At 39.2% G+C, this 16598-nt stretch overlaps 1 protein-coding gene across 2 annotated transcripts in view; it reads right to left on the bottom strand.

The window, feature by feature from the left end:
• Positions 1-16598, bottom strand: part of SEMA3A (semaphorin 3A) — a 234928-nt gene that overhangs the window by 146126 nt on the left and 72204 nt on the right. Inside the window, exon 2 of one of the 2 annotated variants that reach the window (XM_027639838.1) lies at positions 16211-16408. In XM_027639838.1, the coding sequence (XP_027495639.1) occupies positions 16211-16322 (112 nt within the window). In that variant the 5' untranslated portion in view covers positions 16323-16408. Of the gene's footprint in view, positions 1-16210; positions 16505-16598 lie in introns of those variants that run through there. The other variant, XM_027639839.1, reaches the window with a different exon arrangement.

Here is a 16598-nt window from a genome sequence, read left to right on the forward strand (position 1 = left end):
TTCTTTCTTTCCTTTCTTTCTCACTTTTTTCTCTCTTTCTTTCTTTCTCTCTTTCTTTCTTTCCTTCTTTCCCTCTTTCTTCTGTTCCTTAGCATGTGTACACAGGGATCATCTTGTCCCTGGAGGCAGGACTGAGCACAGATCCTGACACTCATGGTGATATGTTCAGGTTGATCTTGGAGATGGAACATAAGAACAGCATCATCCAGCCAGACCAAAAGCCAGTCTAATTCAGTGACTACTGAAGACCAGCCGCAGACGATTAAGGAAAGAACTTGAGGACAAGAGAAGACATAATTCCTGACAGCCCTTAGATCAGAGCTGAAGAAAATTGTGCTGGGTTTTCAGGTGTGGGGGTTTTAGTTTGGTTTAGATTTGTTGTTACTGTTTGGTTTTGAATTTTTTTTGTTTGTTTGTTTTCTGTTTGTTTTTTTTTAAATAGCATTTGATCTCCGTATCTGGCCTAATTACCTGACTACTACACCAGGCTCATGTTTGGGTGGTTTCAGTATCAACACTGTACAAATACTAAAACCCAATGCCCCAGTTTTCAGAAATTTTTACAGTAAGCAAGCTGTCACTCTCGCCACAATGTACACGCATATCTTCAATTAACATTAACACTGTCTTGATGAAACATCATGACAAATATTCATTCATTCTTTGTTTCCTGGTATGAGCAAGGAAGAAAAGATCCACCTCCCACCCACATTCTGTAACAGATTTAGGAATGCAAGACCTTTCATACTTAAATCATCCACTATGCAACGCAAACGTCTGTACCCACTGAAACACAAAACACATCATTCATTATTCTGAAACTTAATTATGAACTAGACATTTACATTGTGGAACAGCTAAAAATAACTTGCAGCAGGGTGTGGTGTAATTTTGCACTGTCTGTGGATCTGAGCCAAGAACGGGTATGCAAATAGTTTCGTATTTGTATACATTATGTAGGTAAATGCATGCATGTACCTAAGGATATTTCCAGAGTTCAGAATTTGGGAAGTTTCTTCCCTCTGCTTATTATCACAGAGGGATAGGTTGAGCTTAGCCAGACCCAAAAATCCCTTTGTAAGAGAAGTGGAAGAGAGCTTCTGATCTCAGTAGGACAAAGGAGGGGAAGAGGAAGGAGTATCTCATGTTGCATTGACACTCCATGCACCCTGGCACTGGGCTGACAGTTTTGTAAAGATGTCTGATGGCTGCATGTCCTTTAATTATCACTTGAACATGCTAAGGGGCTTCCTTACAGTAAGGGGCCTTCTTTATATATCAATCTATTGTATATATGTTAAAATACAAGGCAATTTCTACCTTTCAATCTCATCCTTGACCAGCACCAGAGAAATGTTAGGATGCTCTATTCCGAGACCTCATGGACTTGTTTACTCATGAGTTACTCTGTGGGTTGTTCAGTGATTGCTAACATAACAGTTAGCAATCACTAACAGCTCCAATTAATTAAATTGATGCCCCTTACAGCCTACTGAAGGACTTCACAGCCAACTGCACCATAACCAGAAGTAGTGCAAATGTGTTTCCCATTGGATTCTATGCCACAAATGGTTTCTGCTCCTATTTTTAACAGAAAACATTATTTTTGCTTCCTTCTTTAAATGCATGCCTATCATAAAATGTGAAAAATTTTATTGTCCCACCACCTGCTACTGCATTTGAGACTTTCTGCATTTTCTTACCATGTGACACAGACCACAATAAATTTTAGTGTAATAGATGTGTCTGCTCAAGTGGCTACATCTGAGTGGATGCAATTTGAGATTCCTCTTGCTGTTTTGCAAAGAGCTCTGAGAGCCCATTGACAAGATGTCTGGGGTGAGAGAGCACATGGCCCCATGCTTGCTGTCCCACTTTGTCAGACTGATGTTTGAAACGGAGCAGGGATTCCTTGCTCTGTTGCTAGCATTAGCAGCTATTTGGAGTGGCAAGGCAGCAGCTCTGGAGTCTCCTGCTGTGGAGAGATCTCCTGGGCTCTCTCCAGTGAGCTCATGTGAGAAGCAGGCAGTAGCAACTTTCACTCAAAGTGCCAGGAGCCATAGCTACAATAAATAAGTAATACTCCAGTAAAGGATAAAAGTTTCCACAATGCTGTGCCCTTTTCTGATGGATTAGGAATGGTTATCGAAACAGAACAACAGCATTGTGGAAACCATATTCCGACACTGAAGTGTTACTTATCTAAAGTTACTGCTAAAGTTACTGTGCTTGAATCAGTGGAACTGCCTAATCTGTGCTCCATGTACAGTCACACAGATGGACTTCTTCACAGAAAGTTTTAATGAAAAGACCTATTAATAGGGAAAATGGGAGAGGGCTTGGATATGACTTTCCTTTGCTTAAAAACTCAGTTTAAATTTGCTTGGGCATTAAAAAAATCTGATCACTTTTTTTTATTAATACTTAAATATCTACCAGACTAAGTCAGGGTCTTTTATAGTGACTTCAATTGATGTTGTATCCCACTAGACATGAGGATGCCACAAACCACAGCAAGGCAGGGAATGTTTCTCTTGTGGTAGAGCACAGTGGAGCCATGGGATAAGAAGGATCAAGAGGGATTACTACCGAATGAAAATTTTCATTTGAGAATAGAACAATATTTTGAACAGTTTTTGCCTAATTTCTTTCCATTAAATGGGCCAGAGCTCAAAAATTTCAAGTGATCCTTAAAATTGCATGGGTTTGTTGGTTGATTATTTTGTAGGTGAAGAGTAACTTGTACAGCCTCTCAAAAGGGCACTTCACACCACAAGTGCCAGGTACGTTGAAATCAATAGTACAACTCATGTGAGTATGAGTTGGTAAGATCAGTCCTTTTTTTGTTATTTTTTAATCTCCTAGTAAATACCAAGACCAATCAGATTTCATTATAGGAATATTAGTATGATTGAGCAAATCCCAGAGCCTTTGAATTGCCCTTTATAAATTCAGTGAATGAAATTGCATTTAACTTTGTGAGTTCTTTTTAGCACAGTGTAACCAGATCAAATTAGTGCACAGAAGCTTTGTGAGACTGTGTGCTGTAAATGATTACAAAGGTGGCATTAATTATTTTCTGAAATATGGAGGTTGAATGAAATACATCATGGTATTTCAAAGTAAGTAGTAGATGGAGACTACAAAACAATATCAGGGAAAATTATACTGGTAAACTACAGCAACAGCCCCATGCTATCTCATGGTTAAGGGATAGGTACATAACCCATATCAATTTTGGAGGTGAACTTTACTTTGAAAACATTTTTGTAGTCCTTGTGCCTGCCTAATCTCAGATTTTGGAGCTGTTTCAGGCATAAAGGACTTAGTAAATCTTTGTCCATGTGCAACTTCTATCTAAGTGGACACAAGCTACAATAAAATATGTAGAAAATAGTCTGGCTCAGAGACTATTAATATTTTTACTCAGTGTTCCTCATTTTTCTACTGTTTACTTCTACTTTTTCACCTTTTTGGATGCATGAAGAAGGACATATTTTGAAGGACACATTTAATTTTAAGCTAAAACATTCACCAGTTCTACGTAGTTGAGCATGTACTGAAGTACAACAGAACACAATAGTGAAATGCTAGCAGTTTGTAAGGAAGATTAAAGTAATTATTATTTTGGGTGGTTCCTAGGTCAGATACAGACATAATACAGAATAATACTCAAATCCTTTACATTTCTTCCACTGCTATCAAACTTATCTGCCAGACTTTCAATGAAGGTCTACATCTGCTTACTGCTTAGATCTTGTGCTTTTTTCCCCCCTCTTTCTTTCCTTTTTTTTTTTTTTCTTCCTTGTGGGAAGAGGGAGAGTGGCTTTTTTAGCTTCTCTTTTATGAAATATTAAAAGAAGTGGAAAATGTATAGTACCTGGAGATCTGATATTGCTTTTTAAGATTCATTTTTCCCCAAGTGGTCATTATTACAGCAGATCTGTTTAAGGTGTGGGAGTTTCCATACCTGTGAATAGGTTAAAGTTTTATGGTGCTGCTTTTCACAGGACTTTGAAATGCAACGATCTTTGCCAGAAGCTAGCTGGAGAATTATTTACATATCTCCCTTCCTACCTCAGCTGACCATTCACATGCAAATAGGAGCTTTGACAGCTTTTCCACACATTTATGAAGCCCAGTGATCTGTCCATTTTTCAACTCAGAATGAAAGATACGACAATGCTTTAGAATAAAGCCTTGCCAGACTCTAGATTAGTTTCTTATTCTGAAGTAGTGAATATATATTAAAAAAAAAACCCAAACCTCCAACTTCCTTGGAATGGAAAATTTGGGGAGCACAGTGAATGCCTCAGTCATAAAATGAGTATTGGTTACTTAGAGACCAACTGGGGCACATGAGTTTTAAAAACTATTTGAAAACCATAGCTGACTTAAGCTCTTGCTTTTTCCTCCTGCGGTCACTCAGAACCCAACAAGTAACTCAGCCCCTCAAAACCCCAGATTTTGAGACTAGGTTCAAGTCATTGCACTGTGGGTACACCATGACATCAGGGAGGGAAAATGAAAAGCAGACATTTAAGTTGGCCCTGCCAGTCAAACCCTCTGAAGAAACCTGACTTGCACTACTGAGCACAGTGGACCCCGGAACAATTCACCTGCATAGAACAGGTCCACAGTCTGGCCCTGCACATGCAAGCAATTGCCTCTCAAACCCTGGTGCCTTAAACCCTGGTGAGAGACCTGTCTGAGTGGTTCAGCTCAGGACAATATTGTGCTTTCATGGTGATTATCAAAAATCATTGCTATTCTACCCACTCGCCAGTTGTTATTTTAAAGAAAAACTTGTCTTAAGACCCAAAGTCTTTTCTGGTGTGATTTCAGTGTCTTCTAACTAGAAACAAATACACATTTCCTTGTCTAAAAAGCTGTATTTCACCTCTCCTCATGCAATTTACATACATTGATCACTTCCATATGTCTGGCATAAGGTAAAATAGTTTCTATGCATAGTAATGGGGGTGAATCTACAGTGAAACAAAATTCAGCATTTGTCATATTCCTACATGCTGATAGAAAAAAAAATAAGAGAGTGGCAGTTATGAGAAATTACCTTAAGGGGCTGTTTATGGTCTCAGCTATGGAAATTGTATTAAAAACCTACAAGTTGCATTGCTTGGCCATGTCCTCATTGCCTTTGGTGCTATGTCAATTAGCAGAACCAGTGGTCTGAACACGCAACACTGCAGTCACATTAACACAATAATGTTACATTTGGCTTACACCAGAATAACTAATGATAGCTTAAAATTTCTAATATAGAATAATAATACACATGACCCTTGATACTTGTCTCTCTGAAGACATACGAAAAAGTCAGTTTTGACACAAATAAAGAGGACCTTTTACATTGGTCTCTGTTGGTCTGTTTGCCAGCCTTAAGAATTGAACTTGGCTCTTCTAGCACCAACAAAACTGAAAGAAAACTATGTAGTAGATGGTCAAGTAAGACACCATAGTTTAACATGTCACACTACAGACTTGTGGTTGAAGTTCAAAAGTACATCAAAATCATAGAAAATCTGATACTTTCTCTGTATGTCTCAATTAATGATATGAAAACCGGTACTTAATTATGGAAAAAACAAATGCTATTCAAAACAACAATTACTTCATATAAGTGGTATGAGGAAATATAAAAGCAAAGAAAAAAATTCCTTGAGATAATTCACTGAAGATAATATTTAAATGCTGCATTTGAGGTATGTGGAATATATGACAAAGGGAACAGGTGCTTTCTTACTTATTTTAGGAATGAGGATGCGAATCTTTTAGAGATTCAAAATTCCACTTCTGAATTTATTATAGTAGTTAATCTTCATTATTAGGTTTGAACTAGGGCTGTCAAGCAACAGTTTTCCAGTGAGTGAGTCACAAATGATAGGCAATTATAACTGACTCAACGGATTAATGAGTGCTTCCCCAAGTGGCTAAGAAAGGCTGCCCTTATCCTGGAGAAGGTTGGGGAACATTTGGGGTATGGAAAGCCAGAAAAAGGGATCCGTGCACAAAGAAAGAGAAGGTTTTTTTCTCCATAATCAGTTGGAAGGAAACATGTACACCTGTAGGAGCCGAGGAGTATGAAGTACCAGTGGCTTGGGAAGGAATAGACTGGTTGAAAAGGGAAGAATTGCCCAAATGAGGGGTTTAGTTTTGTCTGATAAGCACAAGAAAAAAATAAAATTTTTAATTTCCTCTCAATTTTAAAATATGATTGTCAGTTATAATTAAAAAAAAGAGAAACCTAGCTTAAACTCAGAAATAGGGCAGAATCTCACAAGCACTCACATACCTTTAGACAATATTGCAAAGACTAAACACAAAGGCTCTTCTCCCAAGCCATCTGTAATCACCTTCACAGTGTATTTAGTGTGAAATAGATGTAGATATTGCAAAAAACATTGTGCCTGTATAAAATTGTCTGGAATATCCAAATTGAATTAAATTAGATATGTTTCCTGGATAATAGGGATGTCTTTCATTTCACAGGCATACACAGCTGTGAATATTATTATTATAATCACTTTAAAGTACCTGTAAGGCCTTTGCATGTTGATCAAAAGTAAGTTCTAACTGAACTTTGAATACACACATTAATGGGATTATTCTGAGAGTAGGATACAACTCTGAATAAGCATGGCAAGTCTCTGACCTCAAGCAGTTCCTCATGAAATCACTTAATACCACTTTACAGGTGAAGAAGTTGACACAGAAGAGCCAAGGAATTAATAGGATTTTACTTTTATGGTACTTTCTTTGATTCCCTTTACAGTACAGACTTCCTGTGTATCATCAGCTGTGGTGCTGGGTTTCTGATAACCTCCAACCTCCATTTGTAGGTGATGTAGCTGAGATGAACAGAACTTTTCTAATTTATGTAACTGTTAGCCAGTAAAGAATGTAGTTACAATGCAGGTTTAAAGAATGATAAAAGACACAAACTTGCAAAAGGATGCCAGAAAAGGAAGTAGAATACCTAGCAGTTTCCCATTACAGATGAGAAACAAAATCTGAATAAATAGAATTAGAAATTTATGTAATTCGTTATCTCAATACTCCAGGCTGCAGAGAAAAGCAAAATTTTCAACATAAAATAATGTTGTTAATAGTTTAGTTTATAACACCCTTTTAAAAGGAGCTATGAAGAATTTTCTTTCAATTTTAACAAATTTCTGATCTTTTCACTTGAGTTGCAATCTTGCTTGCCTATTTGTTGCAGGTCAGTTTTTATGGCTAGAGTACAAACAACTAAGGATACACATTTGGAACAAAAATATAGACAGAGGGTTACCATACTTATAACTCCACAGCCAACATGCTGCAAATACTGCCTTGCTGATGTTTATGACATTTCAGAGAAGTGCCAACTAGAGCTCTTTGGAAATGTTATCATACATTTCTGTACAACTGGATATACACTTGGTCTTGGTGGATGGACTCTGACACCTCTTGGAAGAGCAATTTAGAATGAAGCGATTTCCTAACTATGCAATTTGCAGGTAGCTCAGGAATACATTTATGTTGTTGTCTTCAAGGCCATGAGAGCAAGAAGTTCTGATACAGCCATTCATCTGCTGTAGTAGAAGTGAATATGGGGAAAAAAACATAGTCTGGAAGATAAAAGTTGTCTCTCCCAGATTCCCAGACATTGTTTCTGGTGTGCCTCCTATCACTCGACAGGAACTGGATTTACCACATGGGCTTAACAGAATAGAGACCTTGAAAAGGACCTGGCATGATAGAGGTGAGACCAAGTTGTCCTAGAGATACCACAGAGCAACACTCATCATTACTGATATGACCTTTGTCGTTCTTTGAGAAAAAGAGCTTCATTAGGCAGCCGAACCATTTCAGACTCTACATTCATGCAAAAGTAGTGAAGTTGCAGTGGGAAATCCGTGAAAGAAGTAATATTAACACCCAGAAATCACCACTTCATCTTAAGCAACCTCGCTCTGTGCCTTGGCCATATGTGGGATCTATTGCTATTCCAGCATCAGCTGGTCATGAAAGCTGTACCCTGCACACTCTGTAGCTCTTTTGGATGCTTGTGAGCTTATTTATAATCTGCTGCCTCTAGAAAAGGCCACCAACCCCTCCCCTTTGAAAGGCAGCTCTAAATCCTTTAAATTATCTCACAGAGCTTTTTTGTGTCCTTTTCTCATACAAGGCTGGAATTTCAAAAGGAGCCAAGAGGGGCCATCCGAACCAACATGAGCTTTGCTTCATTAGAGTGGAGAGTAAAGGAGAGCTTTCTTTTACCTCCTTCCACAAGTTAGATGAAAGCAAATAACTACTTCATTCCTCAGATTGTTCCCTGCAAGATCCAACTTTGCATGAAAATATTTATAAGAGATGAGAATTTTATTTGACTGCTCACTTCTAAAGTTTCTGCAACATCCAGCTGGAGAGATAAGCAGGCTGCCCAATAAATGTCAAACAACTTTAAAACATTAGAAGAATGGCAAAAACTTCTGACTTTACTGTGTTTGGCTATCAAACAGCAAGGGATGAAAACTAAATGTGGCAGAAAGTAGACTAGTGCTCACACATTTCAGGGATTGCTGTAGATACATCTAGCTCAAGGGGGATCTGTAATCCCCGAAGTGAGAAAAGAATCCCCTAAACTGTAAGTCTATTTAGATTTTTTAGAAATTAATAAATTAGGTTTCATCCTACTCTCACCATTGAAATAGTTCAGCTGAAAAAGGGTAGATTCAGGGTCAAGGCACCTGTCCTTTGCGTTGCACATATACATATGGATTTTTATTTGCAAACTATGCTCTACAGAATTCAGTCTTGAATATGTTTTTCTCTTTAAAGTGCAGAGACATTCAGAAAGTAAAAGAGCTGGTCAGGGGACAGCTTATTGAAAGCTCTGAATGATTAAGCTATTAAACTAGTAAAGCTCTGCAGCCCCAGACAGTTACTTCCAGCATGTGTCACTGGATTTGGGATGAGCTTATTAAGGAGGAGAGGCATGGGAAATATGAGAAGTAAATTAGGTAATAATTTTAAGAATATGGAGACTGTAGTGGTACTGTGTATTTCTTGCTATAACTGCAAGTTTGGTACAAATTTAGGTAGTCACACCTCAAGATCATAGATAGTGAGGGCATATGTAAGTTTAATCAGCTCAATTTTTACTCAACTTTAAATACTCATCTAAACAAAGACAGTTTCTTAAATTAGGAAGCTTTGGATCAACATACAGCCTAATTTCTTCCGTAGCAGTTAACTGGTACCTTCTTTTGATACCTTCCCAGAGAGAAAGAAACTAAACAAATAAACAAGAAGCTTAATTCCTTTTACAGACACTGAAAAGTGATGAGCACCCCCAAAGTCTCATTCAATCTGCCTAACCCAAGATTACCTCTCTGGAGGTACCTCTCCTTCCACTGATAGTGAAAAGAGCCTAATGTGGCTAACTATGTCAGTCACAAAGAAAGAGAGAGACACCACAGAGAACCTCCTGTGGTGTAGGAGAAAGGTTACAACACTCTTAAGATTTCTGATGCTCTGAACAGCTGTGGCCATCATTTTCTCTCTCGTACATTCAGACACTATCCCACTCAGAAAAAAATAGGAAAAGTCAAGTAAAAGTACTATCCCCACAGTTATTCTTACTATCCACAGCTGTTACTGGAAGAGAGCAGGTAACCTATATGAAGGCTGTATGTGGGAGGACCCTGACCTTGCAGACATTCCTGAAGGGAGCTTTAATCCTGCAAGGGAAGGAATTTGCTGAATTGCCCACCAGCACCAGCACAACCCCAGCAGCAACTTTTACATGTACCTTAATTAACAAGAGCACCAGAACAAGCTACAGAACTTCCATTTAAAAGTTTGACATAGAGCTCCCAGGGTCCACCCCACACATTTGCTTAAAAATAAGTGTGTGGGAGCCTGAAAACAATTTTACCCTTTTTAGCTTTCAAACAACTGGAAAATGTCACAACCATTGGACACCACTTAGAAGGATTTGTTTTCTTCGCAGTCACTTAGGCACTGCCTCAGGTGAAGATGTGATTTTGCTTCAGATTGAACTGGGGTCAAGTCAGGCTCTAGCTGATGTAGAAAATGTTGAAAATATTGGAGCAACTTTGTATTACCGGTGCTTCCACTCCAGTGTTCCAGGTATGCACAGGAGGGAAAAGTCTGTGGGCCAGAGGAAGTAAATAAAGAAGATGTCTCTCAAACAGCAGCTGTGGGCATTAAAGGCCATATGCAGAATCAGTGATTAAGCAAGCCAAAAGCATATTAAAAGGATCAAAATATAGCAATGTATTGAATTAAACCTGAAAAAACACTTTAAAGAAAAAAAATGATTTAATGGTTTCTTTTCAGGTGGGAACTCCATAGAAATGCTTTTTGTGCAACCGGAGGCACACGCAGGAGAGATTATAATAAATAACCTATTTACATTGTAACAACTTGCAAAGACCAGGTTTTGTACTTCAAATCATCATCATCATCATGGCTCGGCTTTGCGAGCAAAGATTTGGGGAGGGCTCTACCAATGTTTGTTATAAGCGTGCTGGTGGCTAAAGAGGCCAATTCAAGATAATATTGTTTTGCTAAATGTTATGGAATAAGTACACACCTGAATAAACCCTTAGCAAACAGATAAATACTTCAGTCCTGATCAAAAGCTTCAAGCACAGAAGTAAATTTTAAGGCAGACTTCACATATCAGTAATTCCACTGAGCTCAGTGAAACTATGGATATTTAAATTCCTTACTAGGTCAGAGTTTTAAAGATGTTGTAAAAAACAGTACAAGTAAGTGCTGCAACCTTGCACACAGCAAAGAGCGGAGTTTCCATGGCTGTCAATACAGCACCTTACATGAATAATTCAGTCATTTGCAAACCGTACAGCACAAATAATTATAGAGAACTCCAGCTTCTCAAAAAAGGGAGGCTCTGTAATTCAAAAACCACTTTTTCCACGGGAATTAAATGGGAAAGTTGGAAACACAAAACGAGAATGTTGGGCTAGGTTTTCACCCTCCTTGTTCCAATTACAGTGCCTGTCTCAGGCCCTAATTAGCTAGCTGAAAATTTCCCTATATAGGCAAGATCTGAGCTTAGGCACTTCCTTCATCAGCGTCTCCCTCTTGTCAGCCTGTGGGCTGTCAGAGGCAGGCAGAGTAGTCCTACCACCATCCTAAGAGTTCCCAGGTGTTGCGATGGCCCCAGTCAACCAATGATAGAAAGAGCAACACACAGATCTTCTCTTAAAGACTCATCCTTTTGGGGTGAAAAAAAATGGTGAAGAGGCTGTGGCTGCATCTGATATATTCACTGTCCCCCAGCCTCCTGCACTGACTGAACAGTATGGTCTGAGAGTTCTGGAGCTGGGCAGAAATGTCAGAAACAGTGGAAGTCAAAGATGCAAATCTCCCTGTTTTACCTTTCTTCACAGTCTTCTTCCTAAGTCGGGGCTGTCCTTCTCTCCCTTTCATGCACATCAGAGAGGCTCTTCCCTCAGACAGTACTCTTACAACATCGTTTAAACAAAGGTTTTTTTAAGCAGATACTTTGAAATATGAGACAAACTCCAGTACTGGTCCCAACTTAAGAGAAACAGTCTCCCTTGCCAATATTTCTCTCCCCATTTCCTTCTACTTTGCTCTGCTTTCCTAATATTTGAGGAGGTATTGAATTGTGAGTTATAGAGTTTGATGGAAAGGAGAAACCACAATCAAACCCACCGGCAGGTCATCAGCTACAACCAGACTGGGTCAACAAACTACAAGCCAGGTATCATATTTACATCAGTCTACGTACAGGTAATTCAGTGCAGTGCCATTCCTCCCTCATCACTGCACGTTGGACAGATTGAAACGGACACAAGTTTTGCCATTGCTTTCACTAGGACCAGGATTTCATCCGGATAAAAAAAATCCATCCTATAAAACTGTAAATCAACTGCACATCAAGGATGGAGTAGTTGTCAATATCACTGCAACTTTAAACAAGACACATATTTAATATGGCTTGAATTGGAGCCAGGGAGTAATACAGCTAAATCTGCGCGCAATGCTTTTCCACTTACTTTTTCTCAAGTAATATGTATCCAATTGAGCAACAATAACAGAGGAGAACCACACATGTACTCTTGCAAAACATACTTACAGCATTTAGTAATTTTCAACAGACAAATAAGACATGACAGATGGATTAGAGAAAGTTGGGTTCACAACTTTCATTTGGAGACAAAAATCAGGGTTGCCTTGGGAAAAAATTCGTAAATCAAGGAACTGTTAATGGAAACGCTCTCTTTCTTTGGGCTTAATTGTTTATATTTAAAGGTTACCATAGCTGGTTCCATCTCTGTTTCTGCTGTTACCCCTCCCATACTGAAGAGAGCAAAAGAAAATAGGAAACAATAAACGATACAAGAAATCCATCTGGAGTTCAGGCTATATTTATTGTTTTAAACTTTGCACACTCAACTTGATCACCATCTTTCTGAGAACTCTGTGCTCAGTAGAAGTTTCCTGAACAGAACCTGTGACCTAGTGACACAATATAGAGACTTAAAGCCAACATCAGAATTGAATTCCTTTACTTTTGACATATCAACAATGACATTTCTTGTTACTTTACAATAAGGACACAGTCTTTGAAGGACACAAAAAGAAGAGCTCAGAGGTTGAAGAGCTCAACTGAGATTTCGGTTTTATGGTTGGTTTTACCTCATTTAGGCTATGATCCAGAACTTACTGACTTCAATGAACTTTGGATCAGGCTTTTAATCATATTAATTCCCCTTGACTGAAATAAGGAGATAAATACCATCTGAGTAAAACCTTTCCCATCCATGCACAAAGATGAAAATGCTCGGAAACTTTAAAAAGTACAGAGCAAAACCCTGTAGCTACTGAACAGGAGCTTCACCACAGATGTCAGCTGGACAAAGATTTCCCTAGTGATCTCTTCAAATTTTCTTTAATATGCCACCAAAATCACAGTGATGTAAACCAAATAACCAAAATTCTGTTTTACAATGAACAAAAGGAACCTTTTCAGACCACAGATGTGGTCCTAACACATGCATTTATACACTTTCTCTTCCTCTTCCTATCCATAACATGCCCCGTAGGATGCTTCTAATCTTCTGCAAGACTGAGTGACAAGGAGTTAAGAGGAAGCAAGAACAGGAGTTCACCAAAACTTCTGTCCAGCAACCTGGGAAATGGCAGAGCTAATACTGGGCCTTTGAAAACAAGTGACCATAGGAAATCAAGTCTGGCAGGGATTTAACCCTTCATGACTCATTTCACTAACTTTTAAAGCAAATGCCTGAGCTTTTTAACCATGTTTGACATCTAATTAGTCGAGACAAACAAGAAGTTAAAATACATCCTCAATTTTCTTTTGAAATAAAGCACCGACAATTAGCTCCAAGGTATTTGTTTAGGTAAAAAACAAGCACACATCTTAAAAGAAAGCACAATGACAGTCACAGAAAAGTGAAGTCACTTGGGTCATTCTTGTCAATCTGCGTGGTTGTTGTTGTTTTTTTTTTCCTCAATATCATAAGTTTATTTTACTCAACCACATCTCTTCATGGAGATGAGGAACAGGTAAGTAGCTGGGTACCTTCTTTTTCTACTTGCAAGCAGTTTAAATAGAGATGAATCACTTGATATCACATAGTCACACAGCTGTGAGGTATATCCAGAGAGATACATATTAGCATGTGAGGCATTCTGTCAGTGCCTAAAAGACGTATTTTCAATACCCACAGCTTTTAAGATGTTCCTACGCAAGGTGTTAACATTGATCTGTGCATTGAATACTTCGCTAGAAGCAAAATTTGTTGGAAGAGCACCAGCTGACAAAGCTTAGTTTTCCGTGACTAATAATGACATCCCCATACTTGGTGATCAATGCAGCAGCACAAGCAACACGCTCCTATTGACCTGGCCAAGCCTTTACACTGGTACTTAACATTAAGTATGTGAGTAGTCTGATCTGATTCTTAGAGTTACATGTTTGAAGTCAAATATGTGAATCAAAGGCCAGAGTGTGAATTTCTGTAAGTCTCCAGACTTTTAACTTGCTTTGGATTAACTATGCATTTACTATCTTTGCTAGATAGGCTTGCTCAGCACTTGAACTCATTTTTGGTACACAGTGATCCACCACGTATAAAACAGATTCAATGTTCCTTTCAGTTTCCTGTTTTGCTCATATAGGACTGACCATGTATCAAAATTTGACGTCTCATATATTTAAAAAATGAAAATTAGACCCATTGTCCCAGCAAGAGCAGAATGGAAAACAACCAATCAGCAGAGTAGCAAAATATTGTTAAACTGCATAAGGATACAGCGCCAGTGGGGTGAAAATAGGAAAAAAAAAAGGAGAAAAAAAGAAAAAAGGAAAAAGAAAAAAACCACTCTCAGTCACATCTGGCCACTTTTTGATATCAGTTTCTGTGCATTTAGCCAATATGAGCAGGGGTAGCAGACTTGAGCCATGGATAAACTTTAAAAGGGTGAAAAAACCCACAATAATTAATTAGCTATTAAACCCCTTTAGAGTATATTTTTATAGTATTTATGCTTCTATATACTAATCTGAGTTTCAGTATGATTTTAAAAGTTTGGAAGCAATTAAGAGGTTTTTAATGAGTTTTTTGACATGACATGTAGTTACAGTAGAAGCTTTCTTCAGATTCCATTACTCAAAATAATCAATTTTGTGTTAAATACAAATGTTTTTTCTCATTAAAATCAAATTAACAGACTCTGAATCTCTTAAAGTGTTCTTTTCATACATGTATTTTCAAGTTTAAATACTCACAAATATGCATATACATGTTCTTTAAGAAAACTCAGCACATGCATTTATTTCACGCAGCACATCCAAGTTTTGCAGGTGCTTAATTTTTTTTTTCATCTGAAGTGTGAAAATGACGCCTGCCCTGTATCAGAGAGGACTTTCCCCTCTCTCATTTGCAGCACAAGAAAGATGAAAAAAAACGGAAAACGTATTTCTACTGGCAAGAGATATATCGACACTATGTAAACTGAGATTGACATCTATGACCAGGCATGCACACACATGTTCTCTTTTTCCCTGCTGTAGAAGCAGTGTGTTACTTCTCCTCCCCCCCTTCAGAATTGTAGCTGCTGCTGCTCCTTCTCTCAGCCTTCAATAATCTGAGAATTATGAGGAGGCAGCTCTTGAGAGAGATGTGTATATACACCTTGGTGTATAGCTCTCCTTTTTAGAAAAAATACTCTACAGCTCTTACATTTTAAACTTCTTTCCCAGTTGCACATTCTCCAGATTTGGTGAATTCTTCTGAAAATGCACTTAAGAGTAGAACTATGCTGATAAAGAGAAGAGCCTGTCTACTTCACTGTTCTCCTTTAATACTGGCACTACTATACAAAAGTTAATTACTGACAACTGCAGTGTGAGTGGCATTACACAATTTCAAACGTAAACGCAATCTCACAGCTCTCTTTCTTCACTTACACCTTCCCTGTGATCTCTTATGACACACATCAGACTACACCGAAAACAACGCTGGTTCAAATAAATCGCACTGCATTAAACATCCATAGGCAGCGTTTTCTGGTGCCTAGCAGTCCTCTCCTCCTTTTCTGGACTGATCTGTTCTTTTCAGTTTATAGTTTCTTGGCAAACCCACCATCTACTGCTTATGTTAGGCATCTGATTGTCAGATTTGTACAAACTGAATATTCATGACTTGAAAATTAACCACTTCATGCCTAAAAAAATAAAATAAACACAAATCATCATCTACTCCATGCTGTTTAAAACAAATCTGGGATTGCGGCTGCACTGCATGCCCAGCACGGGGAAGATGAGCTGGGTGGCCAAACACGACTCATCGTTTTAAAGAGTAAAGTCCAATGAAATAGAGCAAGACTGAAAAATGCTCTAACAGGGATCAGCACGATCCGGAGTCCTCGTCTGCAAACGCAACTAACTCTTCTTTGTCTGGGTTTAAACTGCCTGGTGCCGACCGCAGCACGGAGGGGCTTTTCGAGTAAATTTTTTCAGAAATTTCTCCTAATGCCAAATTTCCCTTTGGAAGATAAGGAAAAGCAGCGAGGAAGGTGGGGAGGGAGGGAGCGACGGGGCAAGGAGAAGGAGGGTTTGGAGGAAAACCGAGAATAAGAGAGAGAACAAGAGACTTACCTTTATAGGATAATTTGAGCCTTGGCACGTTATTCTTCACATGCTGGCAGTTGACTCTTCCCGCTAGTAATACTCCCAAGGAAAGCAAGGCAATCCCCCTGAGCCAGCCCATGCTGCAGCAACCACTGTAGGGTCCCCGCCAGCCGCAGCCGTGGCGCTCCCCGTCCTGCCGGGCGCCGCCGGGGAACTTCAGGCAACCTGGGGAGCGGAGGTAACAGGTGATGGGGGTGGGCTCCGCTGCCGCTGTCGCTGCCGCCCCGGCCCCCCGCTCGCCACCGCCGCCGCCGCCGGGGCAACTTCAAGCCCCTCTCACGCACACGCCGCGGGCCGGAAAAGGAGGCAGCCCCCGGGCGGCGTGCGGACAAAGAAGAGTTAGTTGCGTTTGCAG

Source organism: Corapipo altera, unplaced genomic scaffold (assembly GCF_003945725.1).
Source record: "Corapipo altera isolate COAL_440 unplaced genomic scaffold, ASM394572v1 1b, whole genome shotgun sequence".
In the NCBI taxonomy this organism is placed as follows: Eukaryota; Metazoa; Chordata; class Aves; order Passeriformes; family Pipridae; genus Corapipo; species Corapipo altera.